The 27,073-nt window shown below is 42.8% G+C and overlaps 1 protein-coding gene across 3 annotated transcripts in view; it reads left to right on the top strand.

Annotated features, from left to right (window-relative positions):
• ARL14EPL (ARF like GTPase 14 effector protein like) overlaps positions 1 to 20,567 on the top strand; it is a 33,800-nt gene extending 13,233 nt beyond the window's left edge. The window contains exons 1-4 of one of the 3 annotated variants that reach the window (XM_077462240.1): positions 5,653 to 5,857; positions 12,633 to 12,756; positions 14,796 to 14,932; positions 18,414 to 20,567. In XM_077462240.1, coding sequence (XP_077318366.1) covers positions 12,649 to 12,756; positions 14,796 to 14,932; positions 18,414 to 18,639 — 471 coding nt within the window. In that variant the 5' untranslated portion in view covers positions 5,653 to 5,857; positions 12,633 to 12,648 and the 3' untranslated portion in view covers positions 18,640 to 20,567. Of the gene's footprint in view, positions 1 to 5,652; positions 5,858 to 10,094; positions 10,214 to 12,632; positions 12,757 to 14,795; positions 14,933 to 18,413 lie in introns of those variants that run through there. The other 2 variants (XM_077462238.1, XM_077462239.1) reach the window with 2 other exon arrangements.
• Positions 20,568 to 27,073: the final 6,506 nt, after the last annotated feature.

Raw genomic sequence — 27,073 nt, 5'->3', positions numbered from 1 at the left:
ACAGTAGAGACCTCCGCGTGAATTGTATCAATCTTCTGTTTGAAGTGATTGGCAATCTCCTGGGCAGTAAGTGAGATGGCAGGTGGAGGCGGTAGAGGACAAAGTAGAGAGTTGAAGGTAGAGAAGTTGACGGGGACAGGATGATAAGTTGCTAATGAGAGTTATAAGATAGGTCTGCTTGGCAGAGAGGAGGCTGGAATTGTATTTTTGGAGGGCAGATTTATATTGGTTGAAATCTGAGACTTGGCCTTACGCCACAGGCGTTCATGAGCACGACTATGTTTTTTCAGACTCAGACTCAGACTCAAACATCTGTTTGCCAAGGTTGAAGGGGTCGGGGCTTGATTCTCTGTGTAGTGAGGAGGGCCAGTGAGTCCAGTGAGGCTAGAAGTGAAGCGTGGTAGACAGAAGTGGCTGGGTTGGTGCAGGATAGGGGTGAGATTTTGTCATAGAGGTTGTCAATAGCAGAGTAGAGAAGAGAAGGGTTGAGATGACGTAAGTTTCTGCGGGTAACTTTTACGCGGTTGGAGGGAGAGGAGGTGAAGGAGAGGGAGAGAGTGAAACTAATAAGGTGGTGATCAGAGAGCAGGAATGGATAGTTAGAGAGGTTGCATGGAGTGCAAAGGTGAGAGAAAACGAGGTCAAGGATATTGCCTTCGGAGTGAGTAGGAGCATGTATCCATTGCTTCAGGTCAAAGGAGGAGGTTAGGCTGAGAAGTTTGGAAGGGGCAGAAGTATTAGTATTAATAGGGATGTTGAAGTCCCTGAGAATCATTGTAGGGATTTCAGAAGAAAGAAAGTAGGGTAGCGAGGTAGAGAAGTCATCAAGAAATGTTGATACTGGTCCAGAGGGCCTGTAGATCACAGCTATCCTTAGAGAAATTGTAGTGAAAAGACAAATGCAGTGTGCTTTGAAAGAGGAGAGTGACCTGAAAGGTGCTATGTGGGGCTAGAAGGATTCCAACACCTCCTCCCTTACGTCCATTGGATCTGGGGGAGTGAGTCCAGAGAAGACCACCATGGGATAGGGCAGCAGAAGACACAGTGTCGGATTCGTGGAGCCAGGTTTCGGTAATGGCGAGTAGGTTAAATGAGTTGGCGATAAAGATGTCATGGAGAGAGGTGAGTTTGTTGCAGACAGAGCGGGAGTTCCAAAGGTCACAAGAGAAAGGGAATCTGGTCTTGGGAAGAATAGAAATGGGAATTAAATTGTGTTAATTGCGGCTGCTGCCAGAGGGTGCAGGGCGATGGGTGCATAGGGAACAGTTTTTCACGATGGAGGCCCAGCGTTTGGGGATATATCTCCAGAGGTTAGGAGAAGCAGGAGGGTGAGGGAGGTAATATGGGAGTGGGATTTATATGAGGGGACATGCCCCAGGGTCTTGGAGATTTGTAGTGTGTGTGGATTTAGAATTATCAGGAGTTGGTGGGTGCAGTAATAAGGAGAGGACAGAAGTGAAGGTGATATATATATGCTGTGGGGGGGGGGGAGAAGAGGGGTGAAGGAGAGATAGTGTTAGGATAGAGGACAGAGCTGTCAAAAGGAGTGGTAGAGAGTGCATGTTACAAGGAGAAAGAGCTAAAGTGGTAAACAAGGTCACCTGATGTCTGTGTGGTGTTTTTCAAAGTATTTTCTTGTGTCCCTTCACTTTTTACATTTGCTGAAGTGCAGAGTCAGAAGTGCTTCCACTTATAGAAAATCGCCACTTTGAAAAAGAGCCCCAGTTGCAAATGTGCCCCCTGCAATAGTTTCCCCCAAATGAAGCTTATCTTTATACTGATAGGTTGGGGTGTGGGTGTATTTCAATTATCACTCAGAAGGTAATAAAGCTTGGCTGGTTAACAAGGCAAAATTCTAACTTCAGAAACAGACTAGCAAGAGGGCACTAAAGACGGGCCATAATTTTGGGTAAGACAAGGGAGATAATAAAGCATTGTAATGTGGACAGGTCTACAGACTGTTGAGAAAAAAATAACATACCAGCATTTTTAAAGACACACATGAAAAGCAGATAGCAGGGTTTCAGTTTTTGGGTGGTGATGGTTAAGTTAGCACATACCTGTAGGATGAGAGAAGGGATTCTCAGATGAGACAGTCAGATAATCAGTTAATGATAAGTGCAGAGTCAGCAGACTTTGAAGACTGTTATTATTTAAGTACTCCATAAAGAGATTCATCCAGATTGGGTCGGCTACCATCCCAAAGGAAGAGGATGTCGTCTATACATCTTGCCCACAGTCAACATGTATAGATGTCTCTGATGAGCATAGATGACATCCTCCTCCCATATGGTCATGAAAAGGTTAGCCAGGCTAGGGGCATATTTAGCCCCCATAGCAACCCCTCTATCTTGGCGAAAGAACTGGCAATCAAACCAAAAACAATTATGTGAAGCCACAAACTCTATCAGCTCCATAATAAAGCCAATCTTCTCACCAGATAGACAAGAGTTCCAAATAATACTTAACAGCAAACAATCTCAAGTCGTGTGGTATGACAGTGTAAAGGGATGTGACATCTGCTGTCATCAGTCATATTCCTTCCTTGGGGTATACCCTGATAAGAGATTAATCACATGACTGAATCCTTAATATGGGAAGGCATCTTTTGTAGCAAAGGCTATAAATAAAAATTGATTTACCTGCCCACCCGGGATGTAAAAGGAATCTATACCACTTACTATCGGACACCCCGGGGGGCAGCAGGTAGAATGTTTGTTTATCTTTGGTAGATAGTATATAAATACTAGTACAGACGTTCCAACTTGCCAAAACTAATTTCCGGGAGGTGGCAAAACCCATTTCAGGGAGGTGGTGCCGTGCGGCATTTCGCTCAACCCCCCCCACCATGGATAATCAGGAGATGACCAAAGACTGCAGACATGATACAGGAGATGATCAGAGACTGCAGACATAGCACAGGAGATGATCAGGGACTGCAGACATCGTACAGGAGACAGTCAGAGACTGCAGACATAGCACAGGAGACGGTCAGAGACTGCAGACATAGCACAGGAGATGGTCAGAGACTGCAGACATAGCACAGGAGACGTTCAGAGACTGCAGAGATAGTACAGGAGATGGTCAGAGACTGCAGACATAATACAGGAGATGATCAGAGACTGCAGACATAGTACAGGAGACAGTCAGAGACTGCATACATAGTACAGGAGACAGTCAGAGACTGCAGACATAGCACAGGAGACGGTCAGAGACTGCAGACATAGTACAGGAGACAGTCAGAGACTGCAGACATAGCACAGGAGACAGTCAGAGACTGCAGACATATCACAGGAGATGATCAGAGACTGCAGACATAGTACAGGAGATGGTCAGAGACTGCAGACATAGTACAGGAGATGATCAGAGAATGCAGACATAATACAGGAGACAATCAGAGACTGCAGATATAGTACAGGAGATGGTCAGAGGCTGCAGACATCGTACAGGAGACGGTGAGAGACTGCAGACATAGCACAGGAGATGATCAGAGACTGCAGACATAGTACAGGAGATGGTCAGAGACTGCAGACATAGTACAGGAGATGATCAGAGAATCCAGACATAATACAGGAGATTAGACCCGTTTCACACTGGAGGAACTTTTCAGGCGCGTTAACGTTAAAAATAGCACCTGAAAACAGCCTCCTCTGCAATCCCAGTGTGGGAGCCCGAATGCTTTCACACTGGAGCGGTGCACTGGCAGGACGTCAACAAAAATTCCTGCAAGTAGCTTCTTTGAGGTGCTTTAGGGGCGGTGTATACTAAAGCACCCCTGCCCATTGAAATCAATGGGCAGTACCTGCAAAGCGCCTTGGCAGTGGCGCTTTTAACGCTTTATTCGGCCACTAGCAGGGGTTAAAAGTACTTCTAAAACTATGATAAAGTGCCACTAAAACTAGCAGCACTTTACCACCGACATTAGATCTGTAGATGGGCTACTGAGGCACAGGAAGGGAAAGGGGGTGTGTATTGTAATCTATCATGTCATAAAACCTATCCTAGAACAGAGTCAGCAAGTCCAGAGCACATGTAAAGGGATGCTGTGGATGCCATCCTCCAGCACACAGCACACTGAACACTGTGAGTGTGACTCACCTCAGTTCTCTCTCCATGCAGCCTGAGATAGAGATGGGAGGGGGAGCCATTCCAACTGAAGTTGGTGGAGACAGTGTGTAGTCCCAGTGTGCGGAATTCATTCCCGAACATCAGCACTCAGCAGCGACTAACTAGAACCTTTGTCAGGGAGGGGAGCGCCCCCTCCCCAGCACTGTCAGGCTGCCCTATGCTCACACTGGTGTTCGGACTGACACAGAGAAGAGGAGGGAGGAGAGAACTCTGGCACTTTGGCGCCCCCACCTATGCAAGCGCCTGGGTGAAAAACACCCTGCCGCACCTGCCTAGGACCGGCTCTTCCACTGTCTCCCCTGGCTAGGATGAGGGGGAGGCTCGGGCTGCTACGGTTGACAGCTGGGAGATCGTGCCGCAATCGCGGATGTCCGTGAGCCCGCCGTCAAATGTGGGAGACTCCCTTGAGTTGTGGGAGACTTGAGAGCTCTGCTAGTGTCATGGATCTGCCACCTAGGGGTTAAAATAGTGCAGACTAATTTCAGTGATTGGTAACAGGCTGCCTTATTTAAACACCTCAGCAGCACTGTGTCTTTGCTGTCTGGTCTGCAGCTCATACCTGTTCCCGTGATCCGATCTGTTTCCTGTGTTTGACCCGGCTTGTTTGACTATGATTGATCTCTGTTATCCTGACCCTGGCCTGCCTTGTAACCACGCTCTGCTCTACACTGCTTGATATCCTGTTGCCGAACTTTGCCTGTATCCTGACCATTCTCTGCCTGTCGTCTGTATCTACATCTGATTATCTGTTACCAAACTCGGCTTGTCTGACTACGTATTCAGTGTCTCCCCAGCTTACCAGCCTGCTTCCTGTTTCCTGCTGCACCAGCTGAACTGACAAGACCAAAGACGAACCAGGCACCCATACACCGCCAGGCTCTTGCAGCCACTGTTGCAACATCATGGCCCTAGAGCCGGGGTTGTACGAGACAGCCTTCCCACTGCACGTCAGGCTCATCCGGCAGGTACATAACAGTACCAGAAAGCCATGTCTGAGCCTGCAAGTGGGAAGTCGGCCATGGATGACATCTGTCAGTTCAGCTGGTGCAGCAGGAAACAGGAAGCAGGCTGGTAAGCTGGGGAGACACTGAATACGTAGTCAGACAAGCTGGGTTTGGTAACAGATAATCAGATGTAGATATAGACAACAGGCAGACAATGTTCAGGATACAGGCAAAGTTCGGCAACAGGATATCAAGCAGTGTAGAGTAGAGTGTGGTTACAAGGCAGGCCAGGGTCAGGATAACAGAGATCAATCGTAGTCAAGCAAGCCGGGTCAAACACAGGAAACAGATCAGATCACAGGAAGTCACGGGAACAGGTATGAGCTGCAGACCAGACAGCAAAGACACAGTGCTGCTGAGGTGTTTAAATAAGGCAGCCTGTTACCAATCACTGAAATTAGTCTGCACTATTTTAACCCCTAGGTGGCAGATCCATGACAGCTAGTATATCCAGCTCATCTGAACTAGCTTGAAAAAGGAATGCGACTAATTCCTCCCACCACCAGGGTGCGCCAGCCTGGAAACATGTCGCGATCACGCCTGTGAAGTCATCCCTTCCAGTGCTGCAGTCCAGGGAGCATTCCAAGCCTCCTCTCCAGCTCTCCACCACCATACCATCTTCCAGCCTACAGAATGGCTGAGACAGCGTACCTTCTACTGACCAGTGTGATGGATGCCCCACAGAGTGTTTACCCACAGATGTACCCTTCCTTGTTTACCCCGATGTAAGTTACTATGTGTTTTTATTAATACACACTTTACAGTCTAATTCAGAGGCGCCTGCATTTGTTTTTTTCTTTTTATATTGTATCAGAGGTTCCTTCTATTTTAACACACACGTAAGTAAAACAAAAATAAGTTACAATTGCTTGAGTTGAAAAAAAATGTAAGGGCCTCCAACAAACCTCTTTTCATAGACTACTTCCTTCCAGGACACAAGACACTTTTTTTAAAGGCACAGACCAGCTTTCCCCACCCAACCATGCTAAAAGTTATAATTATAAATATTTATAAGCATCAACTTTTAATTATTGTATTCTTTTTTAAATAGCACCAGCATATGCCATAGCAAACATAAGGGAATAGATATGAGAACAGAGCTAACCATTTATGTAACTCAAAATGATTGAGATGGTTCTTCAACAAGATTTCCAAGCAAGCCTTTAAAAGAAAAGTTTGGAAAAGTATTGCAGCAAAGTACAATGGCACCACCTACTGGAGAAAAATTATATCTACACATTCATAGAATAACTTCATGAATGTGTAGTTATTTTCCTAATTCTGTAAAATATGACCAGAAACAAGATTTATCTATTGTTATTTCTGTGCTTTTTTTCATAGGTATAGATAATTAGGTATTATCAGACATCTAGACCAATATATGAATTCAGTTATTGACTAATATTAGGGTAAAGTGACCAGATTTTCAAATAAAATCTGGTGACATATTTTTTTTTATTGGCAAATAGTAAATTATTTTATAAGCATATTTTCCGCAAATGATATATGCAGTGTATGTGATATGTATTTATGGAATGATTGTATGATATATACATTATTTCTCACATTTCATCCATGAGATAAAAAAATAAAAAATAAAATCTTAGAATTTTTTGGGATATGACTACCAAATGTTAAGACAATAAGATAGAGAAAAAACTTTTCAATGCATATTTTGTATCTATGCAGCCTATCAGTGCAGCCTCATCAGTGCCCATCAGGGAAACCTCATCAGTGTCCATTGGGACGACCTCATCAGTGCCCATCAGTGCCGCCTCATCAGCACAGCCTATCAGTGCCAACTTATCAGTACTGCCTCATCAGTGCCCATCAGTGCAGCCTCATCAGTGCCCATCAGTGCCTTTTCAGTGCCCATCAGTACCGTCTTGTATTGTGGAAAGTCTCCTAACCAGAGATTCTCTAAAAAACCTTTCACTTGATACCACAGTCGACAATCCAGAGAGGGAGGTCATGTCCGCCCAGACACGCCTTACAAGGAGTCACACAAGGGAGATCCCCCACACAAGAGCAACGCACGAGAGCAGAGGATCAGCACCTGTGATTAATCATTGGGGGACGTTACAAATTATATTTATGTAATATTTGATTTCACCCAAACAGGGGATTTTAATACAAAAATCACTAGGAACAGACGATCACTCTCAGCTCCCCTGTCAGAACGGGGATCTGCCGTGTTTATGCCCTGTATATATATGTGACTGAGCTTGCCTGTGCCACCCCACGGCAGCATATCTACAGGAGTAGGGTGGCAAGTGGTTAATATTTTTTTTATTGTACCTTCTTCCATTTAAAGCAGTATTAAATACAAAATCAAACATTTACTATAATGCAGCTTACCAATTCTTAGATGTGATAGCTGCATTCATTATTTTTTCTTTCTTTCTTTTTTTATTTCCACCTAGTGATCCAGCCTGTAAGTCTGTTGTTTTTTTTTGTTTTTGTTTTTGTTTTTTTTCGAAGAACAAGCTTGCTTCCAGATGTATCAGTTTACAGAGATGAGACAAACCATTTAGTACTGACAGGAGTGCTTATAATGATCAGCTTTTATTCATTTATGTAAAACCTTTATCCCAAAAGGAGCAAAACTGCTGTAAATGCTTATAAAGTGTTAGCTGGAAGTATGTACTCAGAATGGCACCTGTGCCCAGTCAGGACCCCCCATGTTCACTAAGCAGCAGGCAGGATCTGGAATCTAGTGGTGGTCATTGAAGCAATGGTGCCTACAACAGTGATTTCCATCTTCCACAGGGATCGGCCAGGCATGGCAAATACGTTCTCCAAAATTGCTCCAAATTGGACCAATGTAACTTCAAAAACTAAATTTCAGCTTCAAACTATACTTTTATTATATATATTTGTAATAGTTGAAACATTTAAATGGTATCTATGGTCAAAATGTAAAATATATTACATTGTATTTCAATTATTTCTGGCCTTCTCCAATCTTGAACTATGTAAGCTTACTGTGAAGGTTAACTATTCCCTGTGGGGTCAACACTGCTGTGTCACAGAATTCACAGAGCCTGCCTACAGAGGTGCTGAGAGGAGGAGCTTCAGGAAGAGGAGTCAATACAAGGATCACAGCTTGCAGGCAGCAAGGTACCATGGGATATGTAGTCCTTAGAAATAGAGAGTAAACAGCAGAGGAGAAGCTGCAGAGCATGCAGGGAATCCAGGAAGTTGTGGAAAGAGATGTCAGGCAGACAGACAGAAAGGTGATTTTTCCAGTAAGCTTGTATTGGATTGTCAAAAATAAGTATTTTTTGTATTGTTATACAATGAAAGTATATGCTGTGACCATAGAACTCCTTTAACCACTTGCTTACTGGGCACCCTTCCTACCCAGACCAATTTTCAGCTTTCGGTGCTCTCACATTTTGAATGACAATTACTCAGTCATGCAACACTGTACCCAAATGAATTTTTTGTTCTTTTTTTTCCCACAAATAGAGCTTTCTTTTGGTGGTATTTGATCACCTCTGGGGTTTTTATTTTTTGCGCTATAAATGAAAAAAGACCGAAAATTTTGCAAAAAAAATGCATATTTCTTTGTTTATGTGAAAAAATTATGAAAATTATTAATTTTTCTTCATAAATTTTGGCCACAATTTATACTGCTACATATTTTGGTAAAAATAACCCAAATTAGTGGATATTATTTGGTCTTTGTGAAAGTTAGAGAGTCTACAAGCTGTGGTGCGAATCGCACAAAATTGATCACATCTGATGTACTGGTGGCCTATCTCGCTTCTTGTGACCCGAACAAGCCAGGAAAGTATGAATACCCCCCAAATGACCCCTTTGGCACTGATACGTGGCACTGATGACAGATGGCACTGATACGTGGCACTGATGACAGATGGCACTGATACGTGGCACTGATGACAGATGGCACTAATATGTGGCATTGATGACAGATGGCACTAATATGTGGCACTATGTGGCACTGATGACAAATGGCACTGATGACAGATATCTGTCCCCAGTGCCACCCGTTAGTGCTATCTGTCCCCAGTGCCACCTGTTAGTGCTAGCACTAACAGGTGGCACTGGGGGCAGGTAGCACTGGGGCGGATGGCACTTTTATTTATTTATTTTTTTATTTTCCCACTTACGGCCGCTGCAGCCATTCATCTCTCCCCTCTCACATGCTGTCTGTGTGAGGAGGGAGAGCGGCGCTGAGAGATGATCTCATATGTTTACATATGAGATCATCTCACGTTGGACACGCCGATCGCGCTGTAAACGGCCGCTGTGATTGGCCGTTTACAGCGATCTGTGTTTGCCTGTCTCTGGGGGACACGGCAAACACAGACCTTCCCCAATGCGCGCCCGCGGCGGCGCGCATTGCGGAAGTAAACACCAGGACGTCCAGGGACGGCCTCCCGGACGAAAGCGCCTGCTCTATAGCCGTCATTCGGCTATAGGGCGGGCGGGAAGAGGTTAAGTATTAAAAAGTTGTTTATATTTTACTTTTGCATTAAACTGAAAAAAAAATCCTGTAAATAACAATGTCTAAATAGATAATACGAGTGTAGGAGTTTTACTGAAGTGTCAGGAATTCACTGGATACAAGGCAGAGTATTATAATGTTCCCTGTGGAACCCATACTAATATAGATATATATATAGATAGATAGATAGATATCAGGAAAATGCAATTAGCGGACCTCCAGTTGTTGCAGAACTACAAGTCCCATGAGGCACAGCAAGACTCTGACATCCACAAGCATGACACCCAGAGGCAGAGGCATGATGGGACTTGTAGTTTTGCTACAACTGGAGGTCCGCTAATTGCATATTCCTGATATATATATATATATATATATATATATATATATAAGATGTGTGTACAGTGGTCACTGACCCATCTTGTAGTGTACACAGATGGGAGAGACTCACTTTCACTATTGTGAGTACATGTGGGGTGGAGAATGACAAACAAGCCTCCTCTTATCAGTTAGGAACCTACAATATACACAGCACGAGAAAAGTGCAAAGTCACCAACAAATAAGACGTGTAGAAAGAATTCAGGAGAAAATAGCGTGTCTCTGTTAGAGGTAATGTTGCTGTATTTTACTTACTGTCTTACTATTTACCTACTACTAGCCTCCTCTGTGAACCTAGAACTTATTACAGGATTTATTTTTAGAATTTGTCATTGTTACCAAGCATTCTGGCTATAGCATATACTGTATGTTGGATATGAGTAAAGTCAAAATCTATCACTGTGCACTTTGGGCACACAAACAAAAGAGAAACACATGGGGATAGTCCAGCCAAATCTTTTTTTTTTTTTACTGGTTTTAAGTAGAAATCAATTAAGTAAGTTTTTATTGTTGTCTGTGTCCCCATTGGATACATTCACCCTCTCTATCTGTCCTGATGACCACTGTCAAGTGATGGGAAATCCCAAATTTTAGTCACCAGACTGAAGAGTGCGGTTTGGGGCCTGTTTACATTTGTGCATTGCATGTCACACTTTAAGGTGTGTTGCATTAGACCATCCGGTTGGAATAAATGTGCTTCTGACACACAAAAATGGCCCAGTTTTTAAGGCTGCATTCACAGCTGAGCGTTTTCAGCTCATAAAACGCCCGAAAAATGGCCAACAAGCAAAATCCCTTTCATTTCAATGGCACCTGTTCATATCTGAGTGTTTTTGTCTCCCGAAGCAAAATGCCTGAAGCTCAAAAAAGTACACAAGCTTCTTCTTGGGCAGATTACAGGCATTTTTTCTGCTTTTTACATCGATGACCTCTTGACCTGTACAAAATCATGGCAAAATTGCGGTAAAAAGCACAGTAAATATTGCGGCAAAAACGTGCAAATGCAGCGTCGCACCGATTAGGACTGTGCCATTGCTGGCAATTGCTGCTGATTTGACATGTCAAATTGTACCAATGTGAACCAGGGCTCAATGTCACAAACTTTTTGTGCAGTGCATTGTAACACACTATGGCGCACTGCCATGCATAGCAGGATTTTTTAACACACGTGTGTTGCCTTATGCCCCGTACACACGAGTGAAATTTCCGTCGGAAAAATCTTGGAATTCCGCTCAAGCTTGGCTTGCGTACACACAGTCACACAAAAGTTTGCTGAACGTTCGACCGTCAAGAATGTGTTGACGTACAACACTACGACGAGCCGAGAAAATAAATTTCAGTGCTTCCGAGCATGCGTCGTATTGTATCAGAGCATGCGTGATTTTTTGTACGTCCGCATAAAGACTATCGCATTTTCAGATAGGAACTTTTCCCGACCGAAAAATAGAGAACATGTTCTCAATCTTTTTCTTGCTGGAATTCCGCCAGCAAAAGATAGATGGAGCATACACGGTCGCATTTTCTGACAAAAAGCTCTCATCTGTCTTTTGCTGGCCAAATTTCCGATCGTGTGTACGGAGCTTTAGTGCCTTGGGGTACTATTCAAAATTAATGGCACCACAATACATCAACACATGTAACGTGAGTTGCCGTGTGTGCTGTAGTTGTAAATTATTCCTTAGTGTTCCAAAGCAGGCAACTGTTCTGGTGACAACTGTCTAATGCCGCGTACACACGACCATACTTTTTGACGGACTAGGTCTGACGGTCTTCGGCGGAGTTCCGGCAGACTTTCTGAATGAATAGAATTGGACACACACAGTCACACCAAAGTCCGATGGATTTGAACGTGATAGCGTACGACCGGACTAGAATAAGGAAGTTCATAGCCAGTAGCCAATAGCTGCCCTGCCCTTTTTTGTCCGTCGGACTAGCATACACACGAACGGATTTCTCCATAGGAACTGGGTCCGGCGGAGTTCCGGCAGGAACATTTAAAACATGTTCTATTTCTAAAGTCCACCGGATTTTTGGCAAGCAAAGGTCAAATGGAGCCCACACATGATCGATCGGAACGAGTCCGTCGGAACCTTTGCTGTCAAAAAGTGTGGTCGTGTGTATGCGGCATAAGGGGGATTTCTGGTTTTCATCTCTGGAACAGGAAGTAAAGGGAAATCTACCCCAATGAGATATAGACAGCAATAAACTGACAGGGGCTTTAATCCTTCCCTATCCAATAAAAAAACAAGTTTTGGCAATAGGTACATTGGCATTGTGCCCTACAGTATTGAAGGTGTAGAAATTGTGTACTCAGGCTTCAATCCATGTCCTGGGTATTTTCTTTGAAACCAAAGGAAATCTACTGTACTACATTTTCCTGCACAGGTTCAGATGCTTCTGCAGTACCATGCGATCCGGCTGTAGTACATTTTTAAAAGTAGCACATGCACTACTTTTAGTGCAATCCAGGGCGATTCAAGCGCAGCTGAAAATCACATCTCACTGAATTGCATAGAAATGTGGAGCGTGTTCCCATGTGATTCCAGTGTGAACCGCACTAAATATATATAAACTGTGCCTTACATATACTGTACTGGATAAAAGTAACTGGTTGTGCAGATGTTTTATTAGGATTTTATGTATTTTACAGATTTCTAACCTAGAAAATGAGTGAAAAATCTGGGAAGTCTAACTCTTTAAAAAACAGTGAGAATCGTGAAGAAATGGAAAGAGAAACTCCTAAGGAAGAGCCACCCCGGGTTCAGAAGCAGTCGGTATGACTTTCCACTTAGATTTCAGTTATAGGCTGATACTGGTAGTATGAATAATCCCCTAGCTCCTTCTAATGAGATCTTCCTGAATTATAAAGTGCATATAAATATAGTGCAAGTGAAAACTCATCACAAATAGTGCCAAACATTCATACATGCGCTATATTACCAAAAGTATTGGGACACCTGCCTTTACACGCATGAACTTTTATGACCCGTATACACCACCGGACTTTCCGACAGGAAATGTTCGATGTAAGCTTGTTGTCAGAAAGTCTGACCATGTGTACACTCCATCGAACGTTTGCTGTCGGAATTTCCGGCAACAAATGTTTGAGAGCAGTTTCTCAAATTTTCCGCCAACTTCAAAGTCCGATTGTGTGTACACAAGTCCATCGCATAAAAGCTCACTCATGCTCTGAATCAAGCAGAAGGAGCCGCACTGGCTATTGAACTTCCCTTTTCTTGGCTTGTTGTACATCATCACGCTCTTACGTTTGGAATTTCCGACAACATTTGTGTGACCGTGTGTATGCAAGACAAGTTTGAGCCAACATCCTTTGGAAAAAAATCCACAGTTTTGTTGTCGGAAATTCCAATTATGTGTATGCGGCATAATGGCATCCCAGTCTTATGCCCTGTACACACGGTCGGACATTCTGACAACAAAATCTATTGGATTTTTTCTGACGGCTTTTGTGCCAAACTTGTCTTGCATACACACGGTCGGACAAAGTTATCGCAAAATCCAATCGTTCAACGCGTACATTGGGCCTATAAACGGGCCAGTAGCCAATAGCTGTGGTCGCTTAATTTATTCTGAGCATGTGAGGCATTTTGTCTGTCGGAATTGTCTACACACGATCGTAATTTAAACGATAGGATTTTGTTGTCGCAAAATTTTAGATCCTGCTCTCAAACTTTGTGTGTTGGAAATTCTGATGGAAAAAGTCAGATGGAGCCCACATACAATCGAATTTTCCGTCAACACGATCCAATCGCACATTTTCCTTTAAAAATCCTGACTGTGTGTACAGGGCATTAGTCTGTAGGGTTCAATATTGAGTTGGCCCACCCTTTGCAGCTATAACAGCTTCAACTCTTCTGGGAAGGCTGTCCACAAGGTTTAGGAATGTGTCTATGGGAATATTTGACCATTCTTCACAAGCCCATTTGTGAGGTCAGGCACTGATGTTGACAATAAGGCCTGGCTCACAGTCTCCGCTCTAATTATTATTATACCGGATTTATATAGCGCCAATAGTTTACGCAGCACTTTACAACTTGAGGGTAGACAGTGCAAATACAATACACTTTAATATAGTAGGAATCAGAGGGCCCTGCTTCCTAGAGCTTACAATCTAAGAATCAAATTCATCCCAAAGGTGTTCTGTCGGGTTGAGGTTAGGACTCTGTGCAGGCCAGTCAAGTTACTCCACCCCAAACTCGCTCATCCATGTCTTTATAGACCTTGCTTTGTGCACTGGTTCAAATCATTTAGTGGAGGGGGGATTATGGTGTGGGGTTATGTTTCAGGGGTTGGATTTGGCCCCTTAGTTCCAGTGAAGAGAACTCTTAAGGCCTCGGCATACCAAGACATTTTGGACAATTTCATGCTCCCAACTTTGTGGGAACAGTTTGGGGATGGCCCCTTCCTATTCCAACATGACTGCGCACCAGTGCCCACACAATGCCTTAATACTTACCTGAGCCCTCACTTAATGCATCCATAAAACAAGCAGCTTCCTATGGTGGCGCATCAAGAAGAGAAGGAGCCAGGTGTGCTGGCGGGGGCCGAAGAAGAAGAGGTTTGGGGCCACTGTGTGCAATAAACCTGTTGTTATTCAATTAAATAATACTATTACAATCAATGTAATAGCTGTCACTGTATCAGCAACCTTGTATGATGAGTGGCATGACATTGTAAAATAATTAATGACATCATGTTCCCTATATTTAGTGGTCACACCACATTAGAACTAAGCTCTGCTGAGATGTAGGAGGTAAAATGCTTCATATTGACATTGCTATTGTTTTGACAGCAAATTGAACGGCAGTTGAAATGTCTGGCTTTCCAAAATCCTGGACCACAGGTTGCTGATTTTAATCCTGAAACTCGAAAACAAAAGAAAAAAGCTTACATGTCCCAGATGAATGGGTACTACTCAGCAACCAACAAGTAAGGACATTTACTGTCTATGACATGACCATCTGTGCCATATTGGAGTATTGTTCATTAGGATCAATTAACAAAACTAACACACCAAGAAAAGGATACTTATTGTCAAGTGACAGTTATTTTCAATTAAGTCTAATGGAATTTGAAAATTACAGTCATATGGTGCAATGCAACTTTAATGTATAACTAAAAGCAAAACTTTTTTGTTTTGGATAGAGTGGAGAGGGATTAGAACCCCTGTCAGTTTTTTTTTTCCCTGTCTGTGCCCCTGTTAGGGAGATTCAACCTCTCAATTTGTCCTGTTTACTATTATCATTGAAAGTGAAAGTAAAAGAAAATCCCACGTTTTGTGCTGTCCCCAGAAAAGTAATAGAGGAGAAATATTCCAATAGGGACACTAGAACTATTGACAGGTCCCCAAGGAATTCCCTTAATTTGCAGGGATATCCTCTCACTTCCTCTGTGGCTATAGGGCAGCAAGTGAAGAGAAACGTTCCCAATGGGACAAAGATGGCGAAAAAAAAAATCTGACAGTGGTTAAAATCCTCTCTTATGCCGCGTATCCGGCGGACTTATTCTTCCCAAAAGTCCGGCGGACTTATTCTTCCCAAAAGTCCGGCGGACTTATTCTTCCCAAAAGTCCGGCGGACTTATTCTTCCCAAAAGTCCTTTTGAAAGAAGACTCGGCTTTCCAGCGGACAATCCGCTCATCTGTGTGCTAGTCCGCCGGACTTTCCAAATGAATGGACTTGCCCACACACGGACTGAAGTCCATTCATTTTGAACGTGACTTCAGGTACGACGGAACTAGCGAAGGAAGTCAATGTCGCTGCTTCCATCGAGCCCCGCGGGGCTGAAACCCATACCGTCACCTGGTATGGGTTTTAAGGGTAACCCCTAAGCCGAAAAACAGCACGGGGGTCCCCCCAAAGTCCATACCAGACCGTTATCCGAGCACGCAGCCGGCCGGTTAGGAAAGGCGGTGGGGACGAGCGAGCGCCCCCCCCCCCCTCCTGAACCATACCAGGCCGCATGCCTTCAACATGGGGGGGTGGGTGCTTTGGGGAAGCGGGACACCCTGCGGCTGCCCCAAAGCACCTTGTCCCCATGTTGATGAGGACAAGGGCCTCTTCCCGACAACCCTGGACGTTGGTTGTTGGAGTCTGCAGGCTGGGGGGCTTATCGGAATCTGGGAGGCCAGGAATCCGGGAGGCCCCACCCTATGTGAATGAGTATGGGGTACATCGTACCCCTACCCATTCACCTGAGGGAAAAATTGTCAATAAAAAAACACACTGCACAGGTTTTTAAAGTAGTTTATTAGACAGCTCCGGGGGTTTTCTTCTGACTTCGGGGGTCTTCTTCCGACTTCTCCGTGCTTTCCGGCCCCTCCTCCCGCTCTCCGGTTTTTCTGCCGGCCTCCTCCGCTATCTTCTTACAGCTCTTTTACTAGCGTTGGCCCAGTCTTCTTGTTCGCCGTCGCTGTCACCTAGTCCACGTGTGTGGTCGTGTGTGTGCAAGTCCGCTCGTTCGGAAAGTCCGGCAGACCTCCGCCGGATAGTCTGACGTGTGTACGTGGCATATCTCTATCCAAAAAACAAAAAAAAAGTTTTATATAGCTCTACTTTTTCTATAGTTCTACCTTAACCACTTCAGCCCAGGAAGGATTTACCCCCTTCCTGACCAGGCCATATTTTGCGATACAGCACTGAGTTACATTAACGTAAAATTGCGTGGTTGTACAATGCTGTACCCAAATAACATTTACCGGTATGTTCTTTTTTACCCACAAATAGAGCTTTCTTTTAGTGATATTTGATCACCTCTGCGGTTTTTCTGCATTTTTTTTTTTTTTCGCTATAAACAAATTGTGAAAAAAAAACAATATTGTTTACTTTCTGCTATAAAACATTAAAAAAAAAAGATATATATATATATATATATATATATATATATATATATATATATATATATATATATATATATATATATATATATATATATATATATATATATAATATTGAATTTCGTCATAAATTTAGGCCAATGTGTATTCTGCTACATATTTTTGGTAAAAAAAAACCAATAAGTGTATATTGATTGGTTTGCGCAAAAGTTATAGCGTCTACAAAATAGGGGAAAGATTTATGGCATTTTTATTATTATTATTTTTTTTTACTAGTAATGGCAGTGATCAGTGATTTTTAGTGGGACTGCGATATTGCGGTGGACAGATTGGACACCTAGCTGACATTTTTGACACTTTTTTGGAAACCAGTGACATTATTACAGTGATCAATGCTAAAAATATACACTGACTTTGTACCTGATGGGTTTACTTCCTCTTTCATTCCCTGCAAAGGTAAAGCATAATGGACTACTATGCATCGCATAGTAGTCCATTATGTGTCACTTACCTGACACAGGAGCCAGCGAAGTCACCGATGTCCCCTGTAGTCCGGCGCATCCATCTTCTCGTGGGTCTCGCAGCTCCGCCGATGTCATTCGGCGAAGCCGCGATGACGTCACTCCCGCGCATGCGCACGGGAGCTGACACACGCGGCAGCTCCGTAGTTGGAAATGCCGTGCTCAGTGTGCCTGCGCGCCGCTGTTTACGGCGCATGCGCCGTAGACAGCGGTGCCTGTCTTCGGGCAAATATCTCCTAAACCGTATAGGTTTAGGAGATATTTCTTGGACCTACAGGTAAGTCTTAATCTAGGCTTACCTGTAGGTCAAAGTGTGTTGTAAGGGTTTACAACCACTTTAACTCACAGACTGCTGTGAATGAATGATGTGGCTGTGTGGGCGGAGTTATTATGTATTGAGGTTTGTAAATGTTAAGGCATAGAAACACTTTTTACCATTTATTGTGAATAATTTGTTCTCTGCTTTTGTACAATCCTGCATCCTTTCCCTAGATGGGCTAATATATCACCAAGACAGCCGGCTGGTGGATCAGTCAGTGCTTCAGTATCGGATCAGGGTCTGGTATGGATTTTTGGGGGACTCCACTGCTAAACTGGAATAGACTACACTGATCAAAATTTGGCCCCGTAAATTCTGGTGTTCACCCAACGAGCGAACAGGCAATGTTCGGGCTGAGCTATTGCTTGGCTTGAACTGTTCGCCCAACTCTAATACATAGTAGAGTCAAATGTCAAATGTCAAATATTGCCAGTACAGAAGTACCTCTCCTCTCCTAGTCTATGCAGACCACAGGGGTGACACTTCAAAAAGTCAGCTTCTGATATATATATATATATATATATATATATATATATAATATATATAGATAGATAGATAGACAGATAGATAGATAGATAGATAGATAGATAGATAGATAGATAGATAGATAGATAGATAGATAGATAGATAGATAGATTGTTTTAATAGTATTTTATTATATTACATTGAAATCCTAATAAATATTGAATGTTGAACCAATAAACTGTCCCATTAACAAATGCAATGTCTTTTCAGGGCTTCAGTTAAAAAGTATGATAAGAAAGGAAAACTCCTGTGCAATAATAAGGATCTGTGTGACTGCTTGGAGGAGATCTGCCAAGGATGTTTCTATCCATGCCCAAAATGTGGCTCCACAAAGTGTGGTCCGGAGTGCCGCTGCAACAGGAAGTGGGTCTATGACAGAATCCAAACCGAGACTGGGCATATTATAAGCAAGCTGCCATTTTATGTCCCTGATTAGTGCTATTGGATCCTCACCATGGGAAATGTGTGCAGTAGGCTTTGTGGCCATTTCACCTGTTATTTAGGAATATTTTAGGTTTAGTATTGGATGTTTGATTGGACAGCATGTTCTGTGCATTATGCTCATAATTCCCTTGAAATTGCTATAAGAATTTGTTTCATAGCCTTATACACAGGACATATATTTCTGGTGGATATACACCTTTGACATATACATGCAGCTCATCACTGAATAAGGAGTACAGTCATGGGATACAATAGAGAGTGATTAAAGACACATTGCGATTCATTGCGATTCATCCACTCTGTAAAGTGTATATATGTTCACTTAGCTTTGATTCAAAATGAATAACCAATCATGTGCAAGAGAAATAAAACAAAAACAAAAAAATAGGACAAGAGGAAGTGTTCTTGCACATGATTGGATGATTGAGATGAACACGGTGTCACCTCATTTAATAAGCTAACTAAACATTTCATTTACTAAGTGAACATGCTCTATTTCTTTTGCAATCAACCCCAATGTCATCACAATTGCAAAGTTGAATGCAACATTGCTTTGGTTCATACTCTTTTTTTATAACACTCACCATTAGCCTCCTTGTTGAATCCAGTCTTTCTGCTCTCCACCACATGCTTAGACCTCATGCACCCGGCATGCACCCGGCCACAACAAATGCCAAAGTCCATGCACATTTGATTTTTACTTTAGAGCAGCATTTAGGGGTATAAAAGAATAAGCCAAGCCTGTGTTCAGAGAGGAGCATACTAGCCAAATGTACATACGGACCCAAGAAAATGTGTGCAAACGGCACATATGTGCATAAATTCATTTTAGTGGCTAAAACAAAAGAATGCTCTAACCAATGGAATGAGTTTACGCATATAGGCATCTGAACGCCATACGTGCATAACCACAAGTCTGTACGTACATGACAAAAAGAACATATTTTGACGCTGGATTCTTCTGCAAGCTCCTGGTCACTACTTTGTCCTTATCCTTAAAGCGGAAGTAAACCCGCTGACTTTTTTTTATTTATTTTAATTTTTTTACACCTGCAAGGGAAAAGGCATAATGAGCGTGACTGAGCTTGACTTGCTCCACGCCGAGGGAGCTGACATGTTCCCTCTGCGTGTCTTCCGGGTATTGCGGGTCTGACACTGTGAGTGCCCGGGGCCGTGATTACATCACTCCCGCGTATGTGCATGGGATTTTTCTTCCTGGCAGGGTCTGACGTCTGCCGGACTTTCAACCGAGGATGCCCTGTGCGCATGCGCCGCTGAATTCAGCGGCTCATTGCGAGGGGAATATCTCCTAAACCGTACAGGTTTAGGAGATATTCTTTGTACCTACAAGTAAGCCTTATTATAGGCTTACCTGTAGGTTAAAGTCAAAAATAGAACTATACAACCGCTTTAAGCTCTAAAGGGACATGCTGGGGACACATTAGCCTAGAAGGGAGCGCCACTTTAAGGGTGTGATAAAGACCCGGTATCCAACACACCTTGACGTGACCGAAGCTTAACATTTTGTCTGTGCCTCTAACTCTGCAAGAGAGCATAGACTGGATTCAGTGGAGGTGCTAACAGCGAGTATTTTAAATGTATTATACAAAGCAATGTTTAATTATTCTTTTAAATTGTAATGAGAGTGCCTCTTTAATTACAACAGAACTTACCTTTTCCTTGTGTGTGAAAGAAGAGTTATTGTGTCAGTTTGTATTATGTTTGAGAAGAGTTTTTTACTGTTTTTTTTTTACATTTGTGCTACTTTGGCCTTTTCTATGAACAATGTTTATTTTTTTATAGACAGTATAATTTCTATTTCTATTTTTGTTTATAAATAATTTATAGGATTGAGAACAGAAGTATTTTGAAAATGATAACTTATTTTATCTGAGTGTAAATTTGTAAATAAAAATGTGTTGCTTTTTCAACATTTTTGATATCTGTTTCCTTACTTTACCATAATTTTGCTGTAAAATAACTAAAATAATAAAAATTCCTAGTATTGGTGTTTAAAGTGTATTCTCATTCATGCAGCATAACTAAAAATCTAAAAAAAAAAAAAAATAATTCAAACCTTTCAGATGTTTCTTTGGAGTAGACCTCCGTGCTGAGTGCAAGCTACTCTGAACAATTTCAAAGTGAGTCTGTGTCTAGGCCAGTGATGGTGAACCTTGGCACCCCAGATGTTTTGGAACTACATTTCCCATGATGCTCATCTACACTGCAGAGTGCATGAGCATCATGGGAAATGTAGTTCCAAAACATCTGGGGTGCCAAGGTTCACTGGTTTCGGCAAAGTGGATAAAGACTTGGGTTGATTTACTAAACCTGGAGAATGCTAAATCTGATGCAGCTCTGCATAGAAACCAATCAGCTTCCAGGTTATATTGTCAAAGCTGAACTGAACAAGCTGAAGTAAGAAGCTGATTGGATACCATGCACAGCTGCAACAGATTTTGCACTCTCCAGGTTTAGTAAATCAACCCCTGTGTTTCCACTCATAAACATACAACACAGAAGGTCAGTTCTAGCTCTCTAACCCTTTGTTAGAACAGACCGGGGTTGATTTACTAAAACTAGAGAGTGCAAAATCTGTTGCAGCTGTGCATAGAAACCAATCAACTTCCAGGATCTATTGTCAAAGCCTAATTGAAGCTGACATCAGATTTTGCACTCTCCAGTTTAAGCAAATCAACCCCAGTGTGTTCACATCTAGTTTACAACTGATAATGGGATCTGCCAGCACAGAACAGGCTGGGATAGATGTGGTAATTTGGTAAACATTAATTGGAGTTTTCAGTTATTTTATGCAAATGAAGACATAACATATATAAAGTAGATCCTATTCCAGTTTAGCTGCAAAAGGGGAAATGCACTTTAAATTTTGGATGCAGCCAACAAAGTCAAAACCCTCAATCTACATAATTATTTTTGATCAGTAATTTAAGACATAGTGAAGCTACTGAATCATCATGACCACCAGGCAGTTAACATTAAAGCCCCATACACACTATCAGATTTTCTGCTGATTTTTGATTTTTTTCAGATTTACCAAAACCATGTAGTACTAAGGTTTGACCTCATATTATATGGTTTTGGTAAATCTGAAGGCAAAAATCAGCAGAAAATCTGATGATGTATATAGAGTTTTCGAGTTCACACGTGCAGCAAAGATGCCATAAAAATAGACGGTCCATCTGCATTTTGACCACCCTTATGATCAGATCCTTCCACATTTAACAATCCACAAATTAACTTGTAATATCAGGTTTGGTAACCTAGACAAACACTCAGTTGTGGTAACACATGATTGTGGCACAGTAGTGTAATGCAAAATCCCCCTTGGGGCCAAAAAAAAAAACAGGAGGTGGCAGTATTGCCTTCTGCCTGTAAGCCAGCTCTAAATCACCTCTGAAAGGTTACCCAGCATGAATCGCTTTTCAGAGGTGTGTATACAACAACCAAACGTGTGAGTGAGGCCACTGGTCAGCATTGATAGCCTATGTATTAATCTCAGCATAGGTTTCCTCTTAAAGTGTGTGTCAACTCAAAACTTTTTTTTTGTTTTGGATTGAAGAGGGAGGATTAGGCTTTATTCGATTTTCCATCACTGCCACCAAGCAGGAAATAAGGGACATTTTTCTTTTTTAGAGTAGGGAAGAACAAAATTTCAGTGAACGTCTTACTGCTGCTGTCTGTGCCCCTACTGCACATTTATTCCCCAACAAAATATGTCTGGACTTAAACTTTCTGGTTGCTGATCACTTAACAGGTCTTCATTTGCAGAAGATGGACATACATTCAGTGGGCCACTTTATTGGGTACACCTGTGTGGCACCATCTACTATACTACTAGTGTGAGTCCAGGCAAATTTACACTTTGGTTCATGGTAAAATGAGTCTCTGAATCTGGGTCAAAAGTTTGCTGAAGTTCAGGGCCGGATGACTAATACATGCAGGTCTTTGGTTCCTCCCCCTTGTTCTGGAAGGTTGGAGAACCTTTTGGAAACTGGAGGGCAGAGGCCAGGAGGGTTGATCTGCAAATTTAGGGGAGTGGCCAGTGGGCCTGGCATGGTGGCTAAGCTGGCTCTTAAATATGGATGAGTCATGCTGACAAGGGGGTCAGGTGAAAGATGGAGTGCTGAGGAGACTGTCAGTGGCCCTTGAGGAGCACCCCTGCCAGGGGGAACTCTGCCTCGGGCTGGCTTGGGAGGATTCTGACAGCATCATGGTTTGAAAGGAATCTTATTCTAAGAAGCAGCGAGAGCAAGCAGGACAAAGTGAGTACATCAGCACAGTCAGGAAATTGCAAGGGACTGTCACATGTAGTAAGCCTTTCTGGAAGACGGTGATAGGCTTAAATGTTTCCTTTACTTTGCCCTGGGAGATGTTCAGTAGCAGTGAGATGGACTAATGAAGAAGCAGGCAGGTGGGCTGGTAGTTCCTGCAGTCAGTAGAACTGGGATCAGTACCATATGTAGCCTCCAACATTTTTGTGCTACTTTCCAAAGGGACTGAGAGTTCCTAGTCCTTAAGGGGCTTTTGCTTTTGCTCAGAGACTCTCAGGAGTCGGGAGTGAGATCAATCAGAGTTGTACATAGAGAAGAAGAGAAGGCAAAACAGAGTTGTACATAGGGAGGACGTTGATCCTGGTTTTGTTGCTATCAAGATGGGCATCTCATAATTCCCAATAAATAAAAAAAGAGCCACACTATACACTGTGATGATCAAGGATACATGAATTAAAACATCAAAACAGGTAAATTATAATATGAAGCAGCATAAATACCATGTGTACATTTGTGTGACACCTGTATAAGACATATGAAATGCGTAGGGAGGTGCGACTTGCTGATGTTATTGCATATTCCAGGAAGTGCAGAATGCTTTTGTGCTTTTAGCCGGCCAGCAATTTTGACATGCGATTTATGTCACTTCCTAAATGTAAGTGCATTTCATTTCTTTAAATTAATAATTAGTAAGGCTTTACACTATGTAGAGCTTCTTCTTTTAATGTCGATTGCGGTCTCACTTGGATATGATTGTGATATGATGCACAGCTCATATCCTCATGTCTAAGTGGATCTTGTGGGAGAGTCTTGTGATTACACTGGCCAGGGTTGTTTGGCAACGTGCTTATCTGACCTCTCTTTAATTAGAGGGTCCAATAAATTTGGTAAGAATGCATCTTTACTAAGGTGGTGGTGTCACGATCTGGCGATTTTACTGCTGATTGGATGTTCACTACTTGCATTCTGAACACTTATGAAGAGGATTGCCTTAGATTTTTATGAACTTTTTATCACCATACTAGCTTTGTATATCTGCACTTGGCTTTTATCACATACAGGTATCACACAATTATACACATGGTATTTATTCTGCTATTGCAACTTCATATTATAATTTACCTGTTTTATTTACTTATTTTATTTAGCGGTATGCGACATACCCGATAACTTCAAAGAATACGTTTTCAATACAAAATAACATGTAGGCGACTAGTGTCTGGACGCGTCCTACCCACAATAGGGTCACATCAGGTAATTATCAGAGGATAAATCCGTAAATAATCGAGCAGTCCTGGTACCTACGAAACAGAAGTCTAATGCCGTGTACACACAACCGGACTTTCCGGGAGAAAAGGTCAGATGGAATAATTTCATTGAATATTCCGATCGTGTGTGGGCTTCATCTGACTTTTTTCTTCAAAAATTCTGATGGACCTAGAAATAGAACATGTTTTAAATCTTTCCGACGGAATCAATTCCTATCGGGAAAAAAGTTTGTCTGTATGCTATTCCGATGGACCAAATACGACGCAAGGGCAGCTATTGGCTACTGGCTATTGAACTTGCTTTTCTAGTCCCGTCATCGCATTCGAAACAAACAGACTTTGGTGTGATCGTGTGTAGGCAAGTCTGTTCCGTCGGAAAGACCGTCAGAGTTTATTCTGACGGAAAGTCCAGTCAAGTGTACGCGGCATAAGGTTCCTCTTAGGCAGGTCACACACTCGCCCGCACTGTCATAGGGAGGGATACCTATGTTCTTGAAGAACAGATATGAGAACATGGGGGAAGTTTAATGTCACCATTAGGGTCAAGACATAACAAATTTTTGAGTTATAATGGAAAAGAGGAGGACAGAGAGATAGAGAGAAAAAAAAAGGGGGGGGGGGGGTTGATGGGAGATAGGGGAGAGGGAAGTTCCACCTAGGGGGTGTCTGTTTTCATCAAGCTGCAAGGATGTCAGGTTTAAAGTTGAAGCCCTTAACACTCATTAAAGCTAAACTATGTATAGTGGAGGTATTCATCTGAGAAGCGGAAAAGGTCCCAATGAAACCACCTGGTCTTCTGTTCCGTTGATTTATCCCAAATGGTAGCAGTCAGGTCTTCCATCCGTTCAATATAATTAACCACTGCGAACCATTGGGCTACTGTAGGGGTAGATTGTTGTTTCTATTGGCTCTCTATACACGCCTGAGCAGCGTTGAGAAGGTGTTTGAGGAGAGATTTGTGATAACGCTTTCTTGACATGGGAGTAAGGTTATGTAGGACTGCACCAGGGTCATTAGATAGGGAGATATATTCGTAAATTTGTGGATGAGTTGAAGGACTGGTTGCCAAAAGTTCTGGAGCTTGGGGCATTCCCGAAAAATATGGAGAATAGTGCCCGGGTGTTATTCACAGTGCCAACAACATTCAGACTGATTGGGAAATAATAATTGACCTGTTTTGATGTTTTAATTCATGTCTCCTTGATTATCACAGTTTATAGTGCAGCTTTTTTTCTGGTCTGCGGAAAAATATCTTGTAGCAGAGCCGCTGCTTTTCATCATATTTGTCACTTGATTTATTATTTTCCAATCGCAGTTTTTTGTGTTGGTATAGTATCTCATAATTCTTATAACCTATCCTAGTTATTACCCCTAATAAAACATAGAAACCAAGCTCAAAGACTGTTTCTTGTGTCTGCAGAAAGTGTGGAAAATACTTGTTGCCTGGCTGTGCAGGAACAAGGTACCCAATCACCAGTGGCTCCTTCGGTGAGTGCTATACCTGATTGGTAAAACAAATAGTCAAACAGCGAAACGTGTGGCTGCAACCTAATATGTCACTCAATATGGGGCATATAGACATAGTGAAAATGTATGGCAAAACATCAGAATGAGAAAGATGCATAGCCAAAACAATGTTAACAGTAGTAAGCTTGTTGGTGTCAGACATGGCAATAGCAGCATCTCAGAAATCCCTTGGGATTGTCATGCAGCACGAACTCTAATGGCAAAGTCCCTAATGATGAATAGAATGAAAACAAACAAAAAATCCAATTACCTTTAGTTTTGTGTTCAGTTCTGGGCAAAATTTTCTCTCCAGGCCCAATTTTTCTCATTCACAAAAATAGAGTGAATCAGGAAAATACTGCGTTAGGTCGATTAGATGGACCTTACAGTCATAGGAAATAAGTATGTATTCCCATAATCATCAGCTCCCTCTACTGCCCTTCATGTGGTACTTTCCTGTTTCATTCTAGACAGAAGCTATTGGCTTCTGGCTATTGAACTTCCTTTTTCTAGTCCCATCGTACGTGTTGTACGTCACCACGTTCTTAACGATCGGACTTTGGTGTGATCGTGTGTAGACAAGACAGCTTCAGCGGAATTCCATCGGAAAAACCTTCAGAGTTTATTCTAACGGGAAAACCAGTCGTGTGTACACGGCATTAGGCTAAATCATCTAACCACCTCCATTCACCAACAGGCTCCCTCATCCAGTATCGAGGGCGGATGCTGTCTGCTCACTCTCACCACTCCAGTGTCTCCAGTGTCTGTCTCTTGGCTTCAGCCAGCTCCAGGTGCCACTTTAACTGCGGTAAGCACTTAGCATTCCATGTTGGTTGTTAAGTGGATGCTTTCTCATACCATTTTCTGCTTGTCACTCACCAGTAGGGTTGCCACCTGTATGGGAATGACCCGGACAGTCCGGGTTTTGACCGCTGTGCCCGGGTTTGTGCTCTCCCGACACCCGGACACATTAGAAATGCAGTAGCTCTGCTCTCTAGACCAGTCCCAGGCTCCAGTGAGATCACCAGTGTATGAACAGATTTCCTCTCCCACCAGCAGACTCCCCCGCCCTCCCCCCTCTCCAGAAGAAGAAGAAGAAGAAGAAGAAGAAGAAGAAGAAGATATCCCCCGCAGTGTATATTTCGGGCAGCTGCAGAACTCCTCTCTCTCTCTCTCTCTCGTCTTCTACAGCCAGCAGCACGGCACCCGCACGGCCCCCCTTCTTTCCCGCTCCAGTGGCCAATGTCCTGCAACAGCCGCCCGGGTCACACACTGCACTCTCTGTGCCTGCCTCTCTACCCCGCCGGCCAGCACCGATGCCAGCCATAGACAGTGCTTGGAACTGTCTGGTCTCCTAGCA

Source organism: Lithobates pipiens, unplaced genomic scaffold, assembly GCF_037356315.1.
Source record: "Lithobates pipiens isolate NorthernLeopardFrog02 unplaced genomic scaffold, aLitPip1_a1.2 Scaffold_3, whole genome shotgun sequence".
In the NCBI taxonomy this organism is placed as follows: Eukaryota; Metazoa; Chordata; class Amphibia; order Anura; family Ranidae; genus Lithobates; species Lithobates pipiens.
This window is presented reverse-complemented; position numbering and strand designations above follow the sequence as displayed.